This window comes from Equus caballus, chromosome 1 (assembly GCF_041296265.1).
Source record: "Equus caballus isolate H_3958 breed thoroughbred chromosome 1, TB-T2T, whole genome shotgun sequence".
NCBI lineage: Eukaryota > Metazoa > Chordata > Mammalia > Perissodactyla > Equidae > Equus > Equus caballus.
The window spans coordinates 147,878,992-147,900,190 of NC_091684.1; the positions used below are offsets into that span (position 1 = coordinate 147,878,992).

General features: G+C 34.9%; 2 protein-coding genes across 10 annotated transcripts in view; one reads left to right on the forward strand and one right to left on the reverse strand.

The window, feature by feature from the left end:
• Nucleotides 1-12,318, forward strand: part of MNS1 (meiosis specific nuclear structural 1) — a 58,002-nt gene extending 45,684 nt beyond the window's left edge. Inside the window, exon 11 of the mRNA XM_070236149.1 lies at nucleotides 12,172-12,318. The gene's annotated coding sequence lies outside the window, so the exon portion shown is untranslated. The remainder of the gene's footprint in view (nucleotides 1-12,171) is intronic.
• The window catches only part of TEX9 (testis expressed 9), a 50,692-nt gene that overhangs the window by 2,733 nt on the left and 26,760 nt on the right, over nucleotides 1-21,199 (reverse strand). For all 9 annotated transcript variants that reach the window (XM_001500734.7, XM_070236158.1, XM_070236169.1 and 6 more), the window contains one exon: nucleotides 12,115-12,249. In XM_001500734.7, coding sequence (XP_001500784.4) covers nucleotides 12,115-12,249 — 135 coding nt within the window. The remainder of the gene's footprint in view (nucleotides 1-12,114; nucleotides 12,250-21,199) is intronic.

Here is a 21,199-nt window from a genome sequence, read left to right on the forward strand (position 1 = left end):
AAGTTCTTATCAGTAATAACTTGAAATGTTAATGGATTAAACTCTCCCATAGTTTGGAAGAATGGATTAGAAAAGCAGGATCCAACTATATGCTGTCTACAAGAGACTCACTTTAGATCTAAGGACATACATAGATTGAAAATCAAAGTTTGGAAAAAGATATTCCACCAAAAGAGAAAAGGGGTGGCTGTAATAAATACCAGACAAAATAGAAACAATTACAGGAGACAAAGAAAGGCATTATATAATGATAAAAGGGTCAATTCACCATGGAGCTATAACAATTATATATGCACCAAATATCAGAGCTCCTAAATATATGAAGCAAACATTGATAGAATTGGTGGGAGAAACAGACAGCTCTACAATAAGGAGACTTCAATACCCCACTTTTAATAATGGATAGAACAACCAGATAGAAGATCACTAAGGCAACAGTACTTGAACAACACTGGTTGAACAACAACTACAGACCAACTGGACCCAACATATACAAAACATTCCACCCAACAATAGCAGAATACACATTTTTCTCATGTGCACATGGAACATTCTCCAGAATAGATCGTATGTTAGACCACAAAACAAGTCTTAGTAGATTTTAAAAGACTGAAATGATACAAAATATCTTTCCTGTTCACAGTGGAATGAAACTAGAAATCAATAGCAGAAGGAAACCTGGAAAATCCACACATATGTGGGAATTAAACAGCATACTCTTAAATAACCAAAGAAGAAATCACAAGAGAAATTAGAAAGTAGAAATTTCAGATAATGAAAACAACATACCAAAACTTATGAGATGCAGTGAAAACAGTGCAAAGAGGGAAATTTACATCTGTAAATGCTTACATTAAGAAAGAAGGTCTCAAGTCAACAAGTTAACTTTATAGTTAAGAACTAAGCCCAAAGCTAGTTGAAGATAGAGAACAGAAAAACAGTAGAGAAAAATTAATGAGACCAAGAGTTGATTCTTTGAAAAGATCAACAAATTGACTAACCTTTACATAGACTAAGAAAAAAAGAAGACTCAAATAATATCAGAGATGAAAGAGGGGACATTACAACTGATTTTACAGAAATAAAATTATAAATGGAAGAGGAGACATTATAACTGATACCACAGAAATACAAAGGATCATAAGAGAATACTATGACAGTTGTATACAGCAAATTGGATACCCTCGATGAAATGGATAAATTCCTAGAAACTCACAAGCTATCAAAAGTGATGAAGAAACAGGAAATCTGAACAGAGCTGTAACTAGTAAGGACATTGAAGGAATAATCAAAAATCTCCCAACAAAGAAAAGCCAGTACCAGATGGCTTCACTGGTGAATTCTACCAAACATTTAAAGAAGAATTAACACCAATCATCCTCAAATTCTTCCAAAAAATTAAAGAGGACAGAACACTTCCAAACTCATTCTATGAGGCCAGCTAACGTTAACCAGATACCAAAGCCAGACAAAGACACTACAATAAAACTACAGACCAAAATCCCTGACAAATATTAATGCAAAAATCCTCAACAAAATAATAGCAAACTGAATTCCACAGCACATGAAAAGGATTATATGCAATGACCAAGTGGGATTTATTCCTGGAACGCAAAGATGGTTCAACATACAAAAATCAATCAATCAATGTAACACTCCACATTAATGAAGGAAAAAACCACATGATCATCTCAATTAATACAGAAAAGGCATTTGACAAGATTGAACACACTTTCAAGATAAAAACACTCAACAAACAAGGGATAGAAGGATACTTTTCAACATAATAAAAGCCATATATGAAAAGCCCACAGCTAACATCATACTCCATAGTAAAAGTCTGAAAGCCTTCCCTCTATGATTAGGAACAAGACAAAGATGCCTGCTTTTGCCACTTTTATTCAACATAGCATTGGAAATTCTGGTCAAAGCAGCAAGGGAAGAAAAAGAAATAAAGGGCACCCAAATAAAAAAGAAGTAAGATTATTTCTGTTCACAGATCATGTGATCACATATGTAGAAAACCCTAAAGATTCCCAAAACAGAACTTACAAATTAATTTGGCAAAGTTGCAGGATACAGATTCAACACACAAAAATCAGATGTGTTTCTATATACTAACAATGAACATTCCTAAAAAGAAATTAAGAAAACAGTTCCATTTGTAATATCATAAAAAAGAATAAAATACTTAGTACTAAATGTAACCAAGGAGGTGAAAGACTTTTACATTGAAAACTTCAAAACATTACTGAAAGTATTTAAAGACAAATGGAAAGATAGTCTGAGGTCATGGATTGGAAGACTTATTATTAAGGTGTCAATACTACTCAAAGAGATCTACAGATTCAGTGCAATCCCTATCAAAATCCCCATGGTATTTTTTACAGAAATAGATCCATCTTAATATTCATATGAAATCTCAAGGGACCACAAATAGCCGAAAATGCATAACAAAGTTGAGGTCTCACACTTCCTGATTTCAAAACTTATTACAAAGCTATAGTAATCAAAACAATGTGGTACTGGCATAAGGAAAGGCATATAGACCAATGGACTAGAAAGAAAGAAATCCTTGCATATAAGGCCAAATGATTTTTGACAAGGATGCCAAGACCATTCACTGGAAAAAGACAGCCTCTTTAACAAATTGTGCTATGAAACTGGATATCTCCATGCAAAAGAATGAAGCTGTACCCCTATCTCATACCATGTACAAAAATTAACTCAAATTTGGTCAAAGACCTAAATGTATACCCTAAAACCTAGTACTAGAAGAAAACAGAGGGGAAATGGTTCATGACATTAGATTTGGTTGTGATTTCTTGGGTATGACACCAAAAACACAGGTGACAAAAGAAAAAATAGATAAATTGGACTACATCAAAGGACACAATCAACAGTGAAAAGGCAATCTTCAGAATGGGAGAAAATATTTGCAAATGATATCTGATGAGTTAATATCCAGAATATATTTAAAAAACTTGCAAATCAATAACCAAAACACAACCAATTAAAAAATGGGCAAAGGGTTGGATATACATTTCTCCAAAGAAGATACACAAATGGCTAATAAACACATGAAAATATAGTCAACATCACTAATCATTAGGGAAATGCAAATCAAAACCACAATGAGATATCATCTAATAAACATTAGGATAACTACTATCAAAAAAACTAACAAGTGTTAGCAAGGATATGGAGAAATTGGAACCCTTGTGCATTGTTAGTGGGGATGTAAAATGGTGCAACTGCAACCGAAAAACAGTATGGTGGTTCCTCAAAAAATTATAAAAGATTTATCATATGATCCAGCAATTCCACATCTGGGCATATACCCAAAATGATAACACAGGGTCTCAAAGAGATACTTGTACTCCCAAGTTCATAGCAGCCATTATTCACAATAGCTAAAAGGTAGAAGCAACCGAGTGTCCATCAACCAATGAATGGATAAACAAAATGAGGTATATACATACAATGGAATATTACTGAGCCTTAAAAAGGAATGACAGTCTGACATGCTACAACCTGGATGAACCTTGGGGACATTATGCTAAGTGAAATAAGCCAGCTGCAAAAAGACAAATTCTGTATGATTCCACTTATGCGAGGTACCTATGGTAGTCAAAATCATAAAGATTGAAAGTAGGCTGGTGTTTGCCAGGGGTGGGGGAGAGGGAGATGGGGACTGTTTAGTGGACACAGGTAAGAGTTTGGTTGCACAACAGTGTTAATGTATATAACACTACTGAACTGTACACTTAACAAACGAGAGGCTAAGTTCTATGTGTAGTATACCACAAGTAAATTTTTTTTTTAATTTAAAAAGTTAATTCTTTAAATTGCAAAAAAGTCCCAATGTAGTGTGGGGTTTGTGTATAAGTAAAATGTGTGGCAACAATAGCAAAAGGGGCAGAAGAGAGTAAATAGGAGTATTACTGCTAAAAGTTTCTTAAACATTATTCATGAAATAATACTTGAAGGTACACAATGATAAGTTGAAGATGTATATGATAAATGCTAAAACATGTACAAAAAAAGTGAAGATAATGAGCCAATAAAGGAGACAAAATGGAATCATTAAAAATATTCAAAAGAAGGAGAAAAAGAAATGGACAAAAAAAGAACATATGGAAACAAAAAACAAATAGCAAGTTAATAGAATTAAACCCTACCATATTAATAATCACATTAAATGTAATGGCCTAAACATCCAATTAAAAAGTCAGATTGTCCGATTGGATGAAACTTTAAAGACAAGGAAAACTCAACTATGTGCCGCCTACAGAAGATATAAAGGAGTTACAAGAAAAAGGATGGAAAAAGGTAAGCTAATGCTAGCTAGTTAAAAGAAAGCTAAAGTTACTTAAAATCTAACAAAGTACATATCAGAACAAAGACTATTACCAGAATATAGTTATGTCACAATAATAAAGGGTTAAATTCTTCAAGAGGATATAACAATCTTAAATATTTAATATACCTAATAACAGAGCTCCAAAGTACATGATGCAAAAATTGACAAAACTGAAAGGGGAAGTAGACAAATCCACACTTCTATTCAGAGATCAGTACCCCTCTTTTAGTCATTGAGAGAACAAGGAGACACAAAATATGTAAAGATACAGAAGACTTGAACAACACTATCAAGCAACGTGACATAACTGACATTTATAGAATACTGCACCCAATAAATGCAAACTATACATTCTTTTCAAGGGGACATGGAATATTTACCAATTTAAACTGTATTCTGGGCCATAAAACAAGTCTGTATAAATTCACAATGATTCAGATAAGACCAAATACATTATCTGTCCATGATGGAATTAAATTAGAAATCGGTAAGAAAGGTATCTGGAAAAATCCCCAAATATTTGTAAATGAAATGACAAGCTTCTAAGTAACTCATGAGTTAAAAAAAAAATCAAAAGGAAAATTAGAAAGTATTCTGAATGGAATGAAAATGAAAACATGACAAATCATCAAACTTGGTGGGATGTAGCTAAAGGAATACATAGAGGAAATTTTAACAATGTTAAATGCTTATATTATAAAGAAGAAAGGTTTCAAATCAACAGTCTCTGCTTCCATTTTTAAAAATGAGAAAAAGAGAACAAATTGAACCCAAAGTAAAGAGTGAGAAGGAAATAATAAAGAGCAGAAATCAATATAAAAGGAAAATAAAAAGTATTACAGGAAAATCAACAAAACCAGATTTAGTAAGGCTCTAGTGTAAGACTGATCAGGAAAAGAAGACACAAATCACCAATATCAAGAACGAGGTAAGGAAAAATCCCACAAAAATGTGGGAGGAACATCACCATAGGTTCTATTCTATTCTATGTCTTATTCAAAGGACAATAAGGGAATAACATAAAAACACTACATGCCAATAAATTTGACAACATAGGTAAAATGGACAGATTCCTTGAAAGACACACCCAAATCACACAATAAAATACAGAGAGCCTCTATACAGGCATACCCCAGAGATACGCAGGTTCAGTTCCAGACCACCACAATAAAGCAAATATCACTATAAAGCAAATATCACACAAATTTTTTTGTTTCCCAGTGCATATAAAAGTTATGTTTGCACTATACTGTGGTCTATTAAATGTGCAATAGCATTATGTCTAAAAAAACAATGTCATATCTTAATTTTAAAATATTGCTAAGAAATGCAAATGCTGTTGGAAAAATGGCACCAATAGACCTGCTTGACACAGGGTTGCCACAAACCTTCAATTTGTAAAAAACGCAGTATCTGCGAAGCACAGTATGCCTGTATAGAATACTTCTGTATTGGTCAAAGAAACTGAATTTGAAGTTTAAAATCTTTCCATGTGAACTAAGAATGATCTTTTTTTTAATCTTGAAAGGGTTAAACAAATTTCTTAGAAAAGAAAACCAGCCAAGAATATGCACAGGGACCATATGGAGCCCACAAAACCTGAAACAGTTATTAGTTGGCCCTTTACAGAAAAAGCCTGCCTACCCTTGGTCTGTGTAGAATCCTAAATATTCTAGAACAAGTAACTTCAGCGAAATTTCAAGATACAAGTTCAACATACAAAAGTAAATTGTATTTCTCTATTCTAGCAACAAACAATTGGAAATCTGGATTTAAAAAATCACAATAATATGAAAAAGATGAAATAGGGATAAGTTAGGTAAGTGTTCACCAATAGATGAATGCATGAAGAAGTTGTGGCATATACATGCAATGGATTATTCAGCCATAAAAAAGGAAGAAATCCTGCCATTTGCAACAACATGGATTGCTTATATGTTTATATGCAATATGCATATCACTTATATATGGAATCTAAAAAAAAAAAAGCCAAACTCATAGAAAAAGAGATCCAGATTTATGGTTACCAGGAGTGGGGGGTGGCAGGAAGGGGGACTGGATGAAGGTGGTCAAAAGGTACAAACAATTTCCAGCTATAAAAAAATCCTGGGTATGTTATGTACAACATGATGACTGTAGTTAACACTGCTGCATGGTATATTTTAAAATTGTGCAGAGAGTAGATCCTAAGAGTTCTAATCACCAAGAAGAAAAACTTTTTTCCTTTTCCTTTTTTTTCTTTGTTATTTATATGAGATGATGGATATTAACTAAACTTATCGTGATAATCATTTCACAATATATGTAAGTCAAATCACTATGCTGGACACCTTAAACTTATACAGTGCTGTATGTCAGTTATATCTCAATAAAACTGGAGAAAAAAGATACCAAGATGGTAAATAAACACATGAAAATGCTCAACATCATTAGTCATTAGGGAAATGCAAATGAAAACCACAATGAGATACAATTAGGTGCCCATTAGAACAATTAAAATATAAAAGACTGACTATATCAAGTGCTGGTGAGGACACAGAACAGCTGAAGCTTTCGTATACTGCTGGTGAGAGTGTAGATTGGTACAATCATTTTGGAAAACAGTTTGACAGTTGAAGATACATCTATAATACAACCCAGACATTTGACTCCTAGGTATTTACCCAAGAGAAATGAAAACATATGTCCACACAAAGAGTTGCATGTGAATGTTGATGGTAGCTTTATGTGTAATAGCCCCAAACTGGAAACAACCCTAATGTCCATCAAAAGGTGGTATAGGTTGGTATTTATATCATGTATAAAGTTATTAAAAGTGAACTATTGTCATATGCAACAATGTGGATGAATCTCAAAATTACTGTACTGAGTAAAAACTCACATTTTTAAAAAGAATATAAAATTCTAGAAAATGCAAATGAGTTGCCTGGAGATGGGGGTTAGGAGAAGAGCATAAATATAAAGGAGCACAAGGAAACTTCTGGGGGTGATAGATATATTCATTATCTTTATTGTGGTGATTGTTTCACGGTATACACAGTCAAAACTCATCAAATTTTACACTTTAAATATGTGCAGGTTTATTGTGTGTCAATCATATCCCAAAAATGTGAAAAAATAAAAATAGAAATATATATACCTAAAGACAGGCAAATGAGAAAATTGTGGGACACAGCTCAAGTATAACTTTGAGGACAATTTTAGCTTTGAATGCTGTGTTAGAAAAGAAGAAGGGATGAAAATCAATGATGTAAGCCTTCAATTTAAGATGATGGAAGAGCAAATTAAAAACTAAAGCAAGTAGACAAAAGGATACAATAAGGAGAATTCAGTGAAAATAGAAAACAGACAATACAGAAAATAAAACCAAAAGTTGGTTCTTTAAAAGGATTAATTGATAACTCATTAACAAGATTGATCAAGGATTAAAAAAACACAACATGGATGAATTTCAACACTATGCCTAGTGAAAGAAGCCAGTAGAATGTACTCTCTATGCAATTCCATTTACATGACATTCAAGAACAGAAATATCAGAACAGTGGTATCTCTGAGAGAAGGATGTAGTGCCTGGAAAGGGATGCAAGGGAACTTTCTAGAGGTGATGAAAATATTTTATATGTTGATTGAAGTGCTTATTACACAGATGTACAAGAGCCCAAACTCAATGAATTATAATGGAAAATCTGTGCATTTTATTGTATGTAAATTCAATTAAAAAATTCACTCAACTCTTTTATGTCCCTCTAGCTCTACCCTTTAGCTAAGCTTCTTGAAAGAATTACATACATCCACTGTCTCCATTTCCTCACCTGCATTCATTCTTCATCTCCCTTGAATTTAGCTTCTTTCCTATCATACTCCACTAAGACATTTCTAACTAAGATCACTTGTGTTAAATCCAGCAGATTTTTTCAGTTCTCATAGAACTTGACCTCTCAGTAGTATTCAACATTGTTGACTGCTTCTTTTGAAATACTGAATTCTTCAAGGCTCAGCCCTAAGCCGTTCTTTCTTCCTCTCACTCTATCCTGTCTTCCTAGGGAACACTAATGGCTTCTGCTACTATCTCTGTGCAGACTTCTCCCCTAAATCTTGACATCTCCCCTTGTATTTCTCAGAATATCTTCAAACTTAACATGTTCTAAAACAACTCAATCATCTTCCCCAAACCTATACCAGTGTTTCTTATTTCAGTGAATGGCACTATATATCTAGTTCTGAAAACCACAAGTCAAAACATCCTTAAGCTTCCCTTTCCCACAATCCCACATCCAGTCCATCACCACATCCTAGCAATTTTCTCTCCTAGATGTATTTTTGATACTTGGTTTCTCTCCATCTCTACCAGTATTAGTTTAGTCCAAGCTACATCATCATCTCTCACTTACGCTACTACTCTTAACCAGTCTATCTGCATCCATTCTGGCCCACTTCCAGTCAATTCTCTACACTACAAACAGAGAAATACTTTCCAGGTGCATATCTGATCATGGCATAGTCTCCCTTCACCTTTTTCAAAATAATCATGTAGTGGCTTTGCACTGCTCTTTGGATAAAATCCAAAATATATAACGTGGCCTAAAGGACCAAGCTCGTTTGGCCTCTGCCTATGTTTGAAATCTCACTTTGCAACACTCCCTTCACATTCATCCTGGCTTTCATTACCTTTCTTCTTTCCTGTCATAGAGCCATTTTTTACATATTATTCCTTCTATCCATAATGTCTCCCCTGGCACATAACTCCTACATATTATTCAGATCTCAGCTTAGAATTACATTTTTCAAAAAGCATTCACTGACCTGGTTACCTGCTTAAAGCACTGTGTACCCCCCTTCATGGCATGTATCACAGTTGCATCTTAGTTTTGTTTGATGAATTGTCTAAATAACATCCAACTTCTCCACTACAAGATGCATGGCTATAAGCACTACATTTATTTTTTTATCACCTTTGTATATCCAGCCTCTAGTAAAGATCTGGCAGGTACCTAGCAGGCCCTTATAAATATTTCTAAATGAATTAATGAAGAATTAAAAATTATCTGTTCCTAAATGAAGTAACATGGACCTGGTGACATATTTTAAATGGACTTCAAGCAACCATCTAATCAAATGCCCTGTTTTTAAGTAGAATTCCAGTCAAACTATCACATAGTTGTCTTTCATCATTCCTTTCTTCAGTGTGTTTCAGAAGTAATTACTATGTTCCAGGCACTGAGGCAAAGAAGTGACAGAGACAGTCAAGGTTCCTGCACTCATTCATGCAGCATCCGGTTTAAGTTGACTGACCTTTCATTTCAAAAGTTCTTACTCTAAAGCCAGATTACTTGTTTCCTAACCTCTGTGGAGAATAAGTTTATCATTATTTTTTAAATAAATCTTTAACTTTCTGATGACTGTGAGGCAATCTTGTTCTATTTTATGGAAACCTTACTATTTCTCAAACATATAGACCTGAATAATTTTAATTGCCTACATAACTATATGTCTAATCATAATGAGAAGCAAGGTACAAAGAATTAAAATGGAAAAAAGTATACCTGCTCACAAAAGATAAACATATATAGATTAGACTCCAAGGAAAAACCTATTGCATATCCTGAAAACATCCCTCAAAGATAAAAGTCAGAAATAAGGCAAATAATTGACAAATCAAAAACTTAAGACACATACACATTGTTTTTCAGAAATCTGAAAGAAGTTGCATTTAAAAACTCTTTTCTCAAAATACCTACTTGATAGTAAATAGTGAGTGATATATACACAAAATGTTATCCCACTGTGTCTAAATCGATTACCCATAATGCAGACCTGGGGTCGGAAGTTGTCTTGACTACATCTACATTGTTTTTATAGTGGTGTTGGTTTTAAACTGAGCTGTTCACACACCAAGTCCTCATTACTTGAATTTGCAAAATGGCTGGCTAGAATTAGGAGAGTCATCTGTTGTCATGGAAACAAGTTTCTCTTTCTGTTTCTCTAATGTGTGTGCTAAAATAGAGATAAAAATCTATAACCACAGTTATCAAACCCTGACATATACATGGTTATTCCATTTTATTTTCTTCAAAATCCTTTTAGAATGCACCAAATTGGAAATAATACTCTAATAACCTGCTATTGGCAAGTTTGTAAGGATGACCTCCTACTTGTTCATTTAATAACTTCTATTAATAAATCCCAGTCATCATGCCCTCACTGATGGCTCTCGAACATGAAAGTCTGATCATAGAGCATAAACTATCTCACAGAAGATATCTTAAAACTCTGTAGTCACTGTAACATATTTGCCGCTGTTAAACATGTTGGAGGACTTAAGACCAATTTAGTTCTATGTCCTATTAATTGTTACTAATTTAATCCAGAATGTATCATCTGTGTATGTAATTGCAATGGCTCTTAATTTCATCATCCAACCCATTGTTAAATTATTAAATATTGTCCTAAAGGAGAGATTCCAATGGAACAGTACTTTCAGGCTGACACAAAATCAACAATGAATAGTCAACATTTATAGCGTGTACAAAAGGCTTTCACACACATTGATATTTGATCCTTCATTTATTCAACAGATATTTCAGGAACTGAGTGCTAATTCTATGCCAGTCATTGGCTAGATGGTGGGGATACAATGGCAGTCCTTACAATAACTCTGTAATAGTGGTTATCAAAATGTTGTCTCAGAACGAGTAGCATCCGCATCACCTGGGAACTTGTTGAAACTCCACATTCTCAGGCCTCACCCCAGACCTACAGAATCAGAATCTGGGGGTAGGGCTGAGCAATTCAGGAATCTCTAACAAGCCCTCCAGGTGATTCTGATACATGATCTAGTTTGAGAACCACTGCCCTGTAAAATAGCTCCTTACATTATACAGTAGTTCCTGATCATCTACGGTTTCGCTTTCCATGGTTTCAGTTATCCACAGTCAACTGTGGTCCAAAAATATTAAATTCAAAATTCCAGAAATAAACAATCCATAAGTTTTAAATTGCATGCCATTCTAAGTAGTGTGATGAAATCTCATGCTGTCCTGCGCTGTCCCACCTGGGACATGAATCATCCCTTTGTACAGTGGATGGATGCTGTATACACTACCCACCTGTTAGTCCCTTGGTAGCCATCTTGGTTATCAGATCTGCTGTTGCAGTATCACAGTGCCTGTGGTCAAGTAACCCTTATTTTACTTAATAATGGCCCCAAAGTGCAAGAGTAGTGATGCTGGCAATTTGGATATGCCAAAGAGAAGCCATAAAGTGCTTCCTTTAAGTGAAGAGAACATAGCATATAGAGGGTTTGGTACTATCCAGAGTTTCAGGCATCCACTAAGGGCATTAAAACATATCTCCCCTGCGGATAAGGGGGGGCTACTGTATATTAGAAAATTGAGACTCTGACAAGGATATCACAGACTTGAGATACAAAAGAGACTTTTTGCCACCACTTATCCCCAGAGATTAGAAAAGTGTCTGGCATATAATATGGGCACACAATAAAGATTTGTTGGATGAAAAAAATGAATGAATCCTCCAAAGAGTTGTGTTTTCACTCAATTATGGCAATAGCCCAAGCAATATAGTCCTAACTTACTGAAAATGTACATATTGATAACGAATGCATTTCCTCTGAAAAGAGAAATGTTCACCATGACATCAAGAATTATAATTTAAAAACTACTATTTTTGACTCTCACATAAAAGAAGTTACCAAAGGTTATCAGTACCAACACTACTCAATTTTTCCATACCTTGTTATTTTGCCTTAATTTACTTAACTCTAATTTATATTTTTCTGCTTCTTCTAGAGCTCTATTCAAACGGACTTCTGTGGCACTTTGACTAGTGGCAGCCTGTTTTTGTAGTCTTCTTTTATTTTCTAATTCCTGTAGAGTAAAAGAGAATAATATGGAACATTTATAAATATATCATAAATTCTCTTTATTATTTTGCAACATTTTCCATTTCCATATTCCTTGCTTTCTCCCAAATTTTACACACACACAGACACACACACACACAGCCAGAGACCGAGCACTGAGTGACAGTCTTAAGGAATTCTTACCCTGACTTGGTATTAGGAAAACATGTCCTTAAAGATGTAGTCACGAAATAGGCTTTCAGATTACTTTTTATTTGGAATTTTCTGCCTCTTTTTATTGACCCCAAGTACACTATACATGTCCTCTATATTTATTTTATACACAACTCTTTATAATTATAGTTCTTCCTTTGGGAACCTCCCAAAACACCAATGTAAGACACACGCTCTCTCATAAATACTGTGTGTGTGTAAACCTGACAAAGTATACCATATAAAAAAATATTTGTTAAATACAGAGCATTCCACATTAGCCTTAGAGGAAAATCCAAGTTCTGAGTAAAAGCAACAGATCCTATGGATTATTTTCCACCTCTTAGGGTGGGTCTAGACCTGCATTTCTGCAAATATTCTGAGAGGTGCTGTCGTACACAGTCTTCACGCCACACGTGAAGAAACGCGAACATACAGGATAAGCTCCAAACTGCGCCATAATCTCATCTCCAGCACAGGTGATACCCTTGGATCTGTCAACAGCCATGTTTGCCTCTCTCCCAAACAGCCATGATGTTTCTTGCCTCTGAACCCTTGCTCATTTTCTTCTTTCTGCCCTGATTCCTCCCTACTCTCATTGTTACCTGGCTAGCACCTACTCATCCTTTAAGACTCAGCCAGGGCGGTACACTAGGTTTTCCCTCCTCACAGAAGCCGTCTCTCACTATCACCTCCCTGTTCTCCCAAGTTGGATTAGGTATCCTTTCTTCAGAGCTTCTACAGCACCCTGATCTACATATAATCATAGTACCTGCTGTGTGGAGCTGAAACTATCCATTCACTTCATTTCCCCACTATAGTGTAAGCTCCTGAGGGTAGGAACTGTCTTAATGTCTATATTCCCAGCACTTTAGTGGCATATAAGAGGCACTAATGACATGTTCATTGAACTAAATTTATTTTGTAATTCTTAACTCACTCTTCCTTGCATCCCCATACAATGCCTAGTCCAAAGCCTTATACAAAGCAGACACTCAATAATTACCATGGAATTGAAATGATGCAGTTAAAAATACAGTTGTCTGTTTTCTTCTTTTATAATTTTTTCTCCTGGCTCTATCACTACATTTTATTTGAAACTGATCTCCCTGGCTCTGAGCAATTAAGGGGAAAACAAAACATAACACATGCTGCTCTTTATGTAGGTTTCTAAACAAATCAAACTGTGTACGGATGCCATCTGCTATCACCAGCCTTCTGCGCAGCTTTGTGGGTAGCAGCTACACTAAGAGCAAGCCTGATTTGTCTCACTGTTCACATGAGAAAGCAGAGATTCTCATTAGCTGCAAAGTCCACAATTCTTGCTGCCTCATTTCAGCCTCCTCACATAAGAATATGGAAATGAATCTTTGCTCTTCTCTTTCCGACTGATGACTTTGTAACCTACTTCACAGAAAAATGAAAAACATGATCTCTTCACCACATGATCTCCCCTTACCATTGAATCAATACTGTCTCTGCTTCTTGGGAGAAGTGAAAAAGAATAGTCAGAAGAGTAGTAAAGTAGGAAATAAAGTTTTCCTATATGAGTAAATCCACTAAAGAAAGGGAAATCCTTAACAAAAACTTGAAAACAGTTCTGTTTTCAAGCATACTCAAGTACTTTTTACAAAGTGAAGACAAGATACCAATACTGTTATGAAAGAGCTTGCATCCTGAAAATAATAAAGAAAATCTATTGTTACCAAAAAAAATTAAGCAGTTTATGTGTTGCTAAAGTTTTATGAAAAATATCAAGCCCTAAATTTTACATTAGTTTTTAAGAGAAAAAGCTGGATAGCTTAGAGAAAATCAAGTCTAAATTTAAAAGTAAAATACTATGAGATCCAACAAGAAATAATGTGCCATTCTCTAATAACTTTTTAAAGCATTCATAAGATACTGGGGAGGGGCAAGAAGAGAAAGAGGTATGTATCAGTAGCCAGGGCACAAGACAAAATGTAGTATATGCTTTAAGAGTAACACAAATTGCTATAGTAATTCAGATGAGGAATAATCAGATGAGGACAAATAAATGATCAGATAAGGTTCTAGAAACAAGTGGCCAAGGTACAAAAAGCAATAAGCTTGGAGTCAGAAAACCTGCCAGCTGTGGTAGACTCAGTTTCCACATTTGAAATTGAGAGTAATAATGTCTATACTTAATAGGTTTTACTTATTCAACACTTTTATCAAGCACTTACTATTATGCCAGGTACTATTCTACATCATGGGCACACGATAATTAACCAAAGTTCCTCCTCTCATAAAGCTTTCTAGAGGAAGAGATAGATGATAAACACATGCATACATACATATTCACTCATATGTAATACCGGGTAGTGATAAGGGCTATGAAGAAAAATAAAGGGTAGGGTGACAGAGCAATGGCGGAGGAGCATAATTATTTAAGATAAAGTGGTTATGGGAAGGCTTCCAAATGAGGGAATGATCCATGTAAAGATCTGAAGGAATGAATTACAGACTGGAGGAACAATGAAGACAAAGACTCTGAGGCAAGAATCCACTTAGTGTGGCTTCAGCTGAGTGACACAGCCACAGTGTCAGGTCTTGAGACAGGAGAAACAGGCAGGGCGAGCTTAGGCAGACCTTGTAAACCCTGCTCAGGAGTTTGGATTTTATTCTGAATGACATGGGAAGCCTTTGGAGGGTTTTTAGTAGGGGGTGTGTATGTGCGTCATGACCTAAGTTTTTTTAAGGATTATTCTAGCTACTGTGGTAACTGTGGTACTGAGCGTAGGAATACCAATCTGGAAGGTCACTGGAATAGTATAAGTGAAAGATAGTAGCTTAAACTTGAGTAATGAGTTTTTGACAACGGGTCACTTCTATATATTTTGAAGACAGAATAGGCAGGACTTGATGGATTGGATGTAGGTGTGGGAAAGAGAAGGATCAAGATGATTTTTGGATTTTGGCCTGAACAACCTGATGTCTTTTACTGAGAGGGAGGAAGGGAGAAGTAGGTTTGCAGAGGACAGGGAAGCAAGAGTTCCCTTTAGGACATACGAAGTTTAACATACCAAGTAGAGATATCAAGTGGGCAGCAAGATGTAAGAGTCTGGAGCTCAAGGATGTAAGAGCAAGAAATAGAAATGTGGAAGTGATTGATATATCGATGGTATATAAAGCCATGGAAATGAATGAAGGCATCTCAGAATTGGATGTAGACAGAAAAGAGAAAAGAGCCAAGGACTGAGCCTTGGACACTCCAACACGTAAAGGTCAGGAAAATGAGGAATAAAATCATCAGTGTGGTGCTCTATAAGCCAAATTAATAGTGTTTCAAGGATGGAGTAATCAACCATGTCAAATATTGCTAAGATATAAATCACTATGAGGAATAATAACTGACTAGAACTGGCAATGTGAATTACTGGTGACCTTGTTAAGAATGGTTTCAGAAGCAGAGTAGAGATGGAAGCCTAACTGGAGGAGCTTTAGGAGAGAATGGCAAATGAGGAATAGAGACACTGAGTATAGACAACTATTTTAAGAAGCTTCACTTTAAAGGGGAGCAATGATATAGGGCTGGAGGTAGATGTGAGACCTACGGAGGTTTGTAAAAATACATATTGGAGAGTCCATGGCATGTTTGTATGCTAATGTGAATAATCCAAAAGATAGAGTAAATTTGATTTTTGCAAGAGAAAGAAAGACAGGAAAATTGTAGGAGCAAAGCCCTTGAATAGGAGAAAGGGCATGGAATCCAGTGCACAGTGATCAGCTTTAGACAGAAGAGATAGTAATCCATCATAATGAAGGAGAAAAAAGAATAGATGGTTATAGAGGCAGAGAAGTTGACAGATTTAGTAATAGGATCAGGAAGAGTTATCTTTTGATTCTGTTTTCTTAGTAAAATAGGGAGCAAAGTCATGCACTGAGAATGAGAAGGTTGGAAGAGGTAATGGAAAACTGAGGAAGAAAGATCACCGTTTAAAATCACCTCTGAAAGTGGAAGAGGGAACTGGCTTCTCAGAAAGTGGGAGAGGAAAATGGCATCATTACACTTGATATGTGTAAATAAATTTAAAGTAGGACCAATCCGCTTGCCTGTGTATTTTTGTCCAGCCATAAGTTACTGCTCATGAGTAGGCATGCAGTAGGGGGTAAATTAGGTTTAACTAGGTTGAGTTTTGCCCACATACTAGACTGGCAGGAAATTAAGAATATATGCAATGGATAATTAAGTTGTGTACCATGGAACCTAAACTGAGGAAGAAGGGAATAAAGAACATGGGAGAAGTGGTAGGCCTATATAAAAAAAGTATATATGAGAGTATCCAACTATTATATGTATATGATAGCAATTTGTAAACTATACAATATTAAACAAAGATAAAGTACCAATAACATCATAGCTTTGCAGGATACATATAGGCAAAAATGAAAAAAGTTTTCTTTGAAAAATAAGGAAATGACTTGAAGAAGTTGAGAAAATGCTTTTTCAGAGTTTCACTATGAAAGCAGAAAAGAACAAAGCACCTTTAGGAAATGACACAGAGCTCAATTTTAGCTGAAGCAAGATAATGACAGCAGACATATATTTTTTAAAGTTACTAATGATAAGAGTGACATGATCCATGATCAGAGAAACTTGCAGAGTGCACCTACTGGCTTTAATTTGACCAAAACCCCAAACAAAACAGAGATTAAGTCTTCCACCCATGATGAAAGACTAAGGATCTAACATAAAATGTATTGTAAACAACTAGAAAAAAATGGTCAAAATATGTTAAAAACTGTATTAATACTGGGAAATAGTAGGATTATGATCCCTGAGAGAAAGAAAACAAATGAGGTAGTCCTACAAGCATCCCAGCATTCTGCCTGGAGGCCATATCTACACTGTAGGCAATAGGTAGGAGAAAATACAGAGTCCAGAGGTCCGTTGAATTGAGGAGGCAGAGATCAGAGTTGGAGGAGACTGAGGCAGCTGGAATTTGTGTGGTGGGTTCAAGTAAGGAGGAGCTACCTTAGGAGGGAGCTTCAGGAATCTACATGGGAAATCCCTTGATTCTACTGAGGACTAGGCCACACCTGCATACCAGGCAACTCAACAAGGCCAGGCAGAGAACAATCAAGGAGTTGTAAACAGAACAATTCCCATAGCTCACACAGGGCAGGAAGACATCTGAGCTCTAACCAGTCTGAAAGGACAGCCTCAGTGATCTCTGGGGCATTTGATGGAGACCCTGGAAAGTCTCTTTAGGGGAAGCCTTAGTGGTAGAGCTGAACTATTACTAGAGGCTACTCTAGACACACCCTAGCAAAACTTAAAAATAGGCCTCAAAGGAATTAAACTGGCAAATAACTACTTGTCAAAACCCAATGCCATCTTGGACCTTGAAGGTATTATGTTAAGTGAAATAAGCCAGACAGAGAAAGACGAACTCTGTATGACTCCACTCATAGGTGGAAGTTAAACACGGAGACAAAGAGAATTGATTGGTGGTTACCAGGGGAAAGGGGGGTTGCGGGGAGGGCACAAAGGGTGAAGTGGTTCACCTACAACATGACTAACAATAATGTGCAACTGAAATTTCACAAGGTTGTAAACTATCATAATCTTAATAAAAAGTTAAAAAAAAAAAAAACCCAATGCCATCTTCACAAAGCACCCTAAATACAGGCACTCAACAATATAATAGTCACAATGTCTAGCATCTAGTATAAAATCACTGACTAAGCCAAGTAGCAGGAAAATGTAACTGATATCCAGGAGAAAAATCAGTCAATAGAAACAAACCCACAAATGAGAAATACAATGGATCTAGCCAACAAGGCTGTCAAAACAGCTATTTTAATTATATACAAGTATTTAAAGCAAAACATTAATATGAGAAGATAAACTGAACATACAAAAGAAAGTCAAATGGAATTTCTATAGATGAATAATATATCAAAATGAAGATTTCACTGGTTAGGAATAAGAGCATATTAGACACTACAAAAAACAGATCAGTGAACTACTGAAGACACAGCAATAGAGTCTATTCAAATAAAGAATATAAAGAAAAAACAGCTAAAACCAGCTCCTCAGTGACCTAATATTACTGATATTATCAGTGCAATAATATCAGGTGGTTTAACAGAAGTATAATTGGAGTCTTAGGAAAGGGTGTTGGAATATAGGAAAAATATCTGAAGAAATAATAGCCAAAATTTTCCAAATTTGATGAAAACTAAAACCCACAAATTCAAAAAGCTCAACAACTTCAAGCAGAATAAACACTCTCCCCACACAAAACTGAGAAAGCGCATCATTATGAAATTGCTAAAAACTAATGACAGAAAATGTCTTAAGGGCAGAGATAGAAAGAAAGGAATTACTGTGGACATTTTGTCAGAAACTACACAACCCAGAAGACAATAGGATGACATTTTTAAACTACTAAAAGAAAACAAAAATGGTCAACTCACAATTATACCTAGTGGAAAATACCGTTCAAAAATTAAAGGGCCCCAGAACACACATGAGTGCAGACAAAACTGATGGAATCTGAATAATGGCTGTGGATTGTACCAATATCAGTTTGCTGGTTTTGATATCGTACTAATTATGTTAGACGTTACCATTGAGGGAAACAGTGAATTGTACAAAGGACCTCTGTGAGCTATTTTTGAAACTTCCTGTGAATCTATGATCATTTCAAAATAAAAAGGTTTTTTTAAGTATGGAAAAATACAGTCTTTTTCAGAGAAACAAAAACAGAATTAGTGAACTTGCAAACTGACACCACAAAAATTGATAGGGTAGTTATTTCAAGCAGAAGTATGGAAAAACAGATCTAAAGAATGAAGAATACCAGAAAAAGTAAATATAAAAGACATTTCCATATCTTAATCTCTTCAAAATATAACTGACTATTTAAAGAAAAAAATATTGTGGGATGATAACATTTAAAAGTAAATGTATGACAACAAAAGCATAAAAGAAAGGAGGCAGAAATGGCATATATTGTGGTGACAGTCTTAAATTGAAATAGTATAACATGATTTAAAGGTAGACTGTGATATGTTAAATACGTATATTGTAAACCTTAAATCTAAAACTAAAAATATAAGACAGAGATATAGCTAATAGTGGAGAAAAAAATGCAATACTAAAAAGTATCCAATTCAAAAGAGGAGAAAGGTGACAAAGAACAGTTGGGAAAAATAGAAAACAAATAGTAAGATCATAGATTTAAATCCAAACATGAAAAATTGCATTAATGTAAATGGTCTGAGCATTCCAACAAGAGACAGAGACTGTCAGAGTGGATAGGGAAGCAAAACCCAATTCCATGCTGTCTGTAACAAACCCACTTTCAGTAGAAAGACAGATTAAAAGTAAAAGATGAAAAAAGATATACTGTGCAAACATTAAGCATAATAAAGCTGGAATTACACTAATATCAGACAAAGTGGACTTTGGAACAAAGAATATTAACAGAAATTTAAAGAACAGTATTTCATAATTATAAAGGGGGCACTAATCAAAACTCTATTATAATCCTAAATGTGCAGGCATCCAAAACAGAGACTGAAAATACAGGAAGTCCAAACAGATATAACTGAAAGGAGAAATAGACAAATCCACAATTCCATCCAGAGAATTCAGCACCAGCACTCCTATCTCAATAATTGATAGAACAAGCAGAAAATCAATAAAGATATAGAACACTTGAACAACACTACCAACAAATTTAGCCTAATTGGTATTTATCGAAGACTCCACTCAACACAGCATAATACATATTCTTTTCAAGTGCACATGAAGTATTCACCAAGAGAGGCCAAATACTGGTCCATAAAACTAGTTGAAACAAATTTTAAAAGAATAAAATCATACAGAGTAGGTTCTTACACCACAGAATTAAATTAGAAATCAATTAACAGAAAGAAATGAAAAATCCCCAATTATTTAGAAATTAAACAATACACTTCTAAACAATCAATGATCAAGGAAAAACAGGAAGGAAATTAGAAATTGCTTTGAACCTAATGAAAATATCAAGACAGTATCAAAATTTGTGGATGCAGATAAAGCAGCACTTAAGAGGAAAATTTGTAACTTCAAATGTTTATGTTAGAAAAGAAGAGAAATAGAAAATCAATTATCTAAGATTTTACCTTAAGAATTCTGAAAAATGAGAGTAAATTAAACCCTATTAAGAATGAGGGTAATGCTAAAGATAAGGGTACAAATCAATGAAATAGAAAACTAACAAACAGTAGAGAAAAATCATTGAAGCCAAATGCTCAATGAAATTGATACGTTTCTAGCTAGACTGATTAAGAATAAACCAGAGAAGACACAAATTATTAATATCAAAAATGAAATGCGGTCATTATTACATATCATACAGGCATTATAAATATGATAAAGGAATATTATGGACAAATTTAAGCCAATAAATTTGACTACTTAGATGAATTGGAACAATTACTTGAAAAACACAAATTACCAGAACTGACTCAAAAAGTAACAGAAAATCAAAATAGACTTATGTGCACTAAATAAATGGAATTGGTAATTAAAATCCTTCCAAAAAGAAAACTCCAGCCCACAAAGTTTTACCAATGAAGTATATCAAACATACAGATCAATGTAACAGGCGACTCCAGAAATAGACCTGCACATATAGTCAATTCATTTTCTACACAGGTGCTATACTAATTAAATGGAGAAAGAAGAGTATTTTCAATAAATGCTGTTGATTATCTGTATGAAAAAAATGAACCTTGACCCTTAA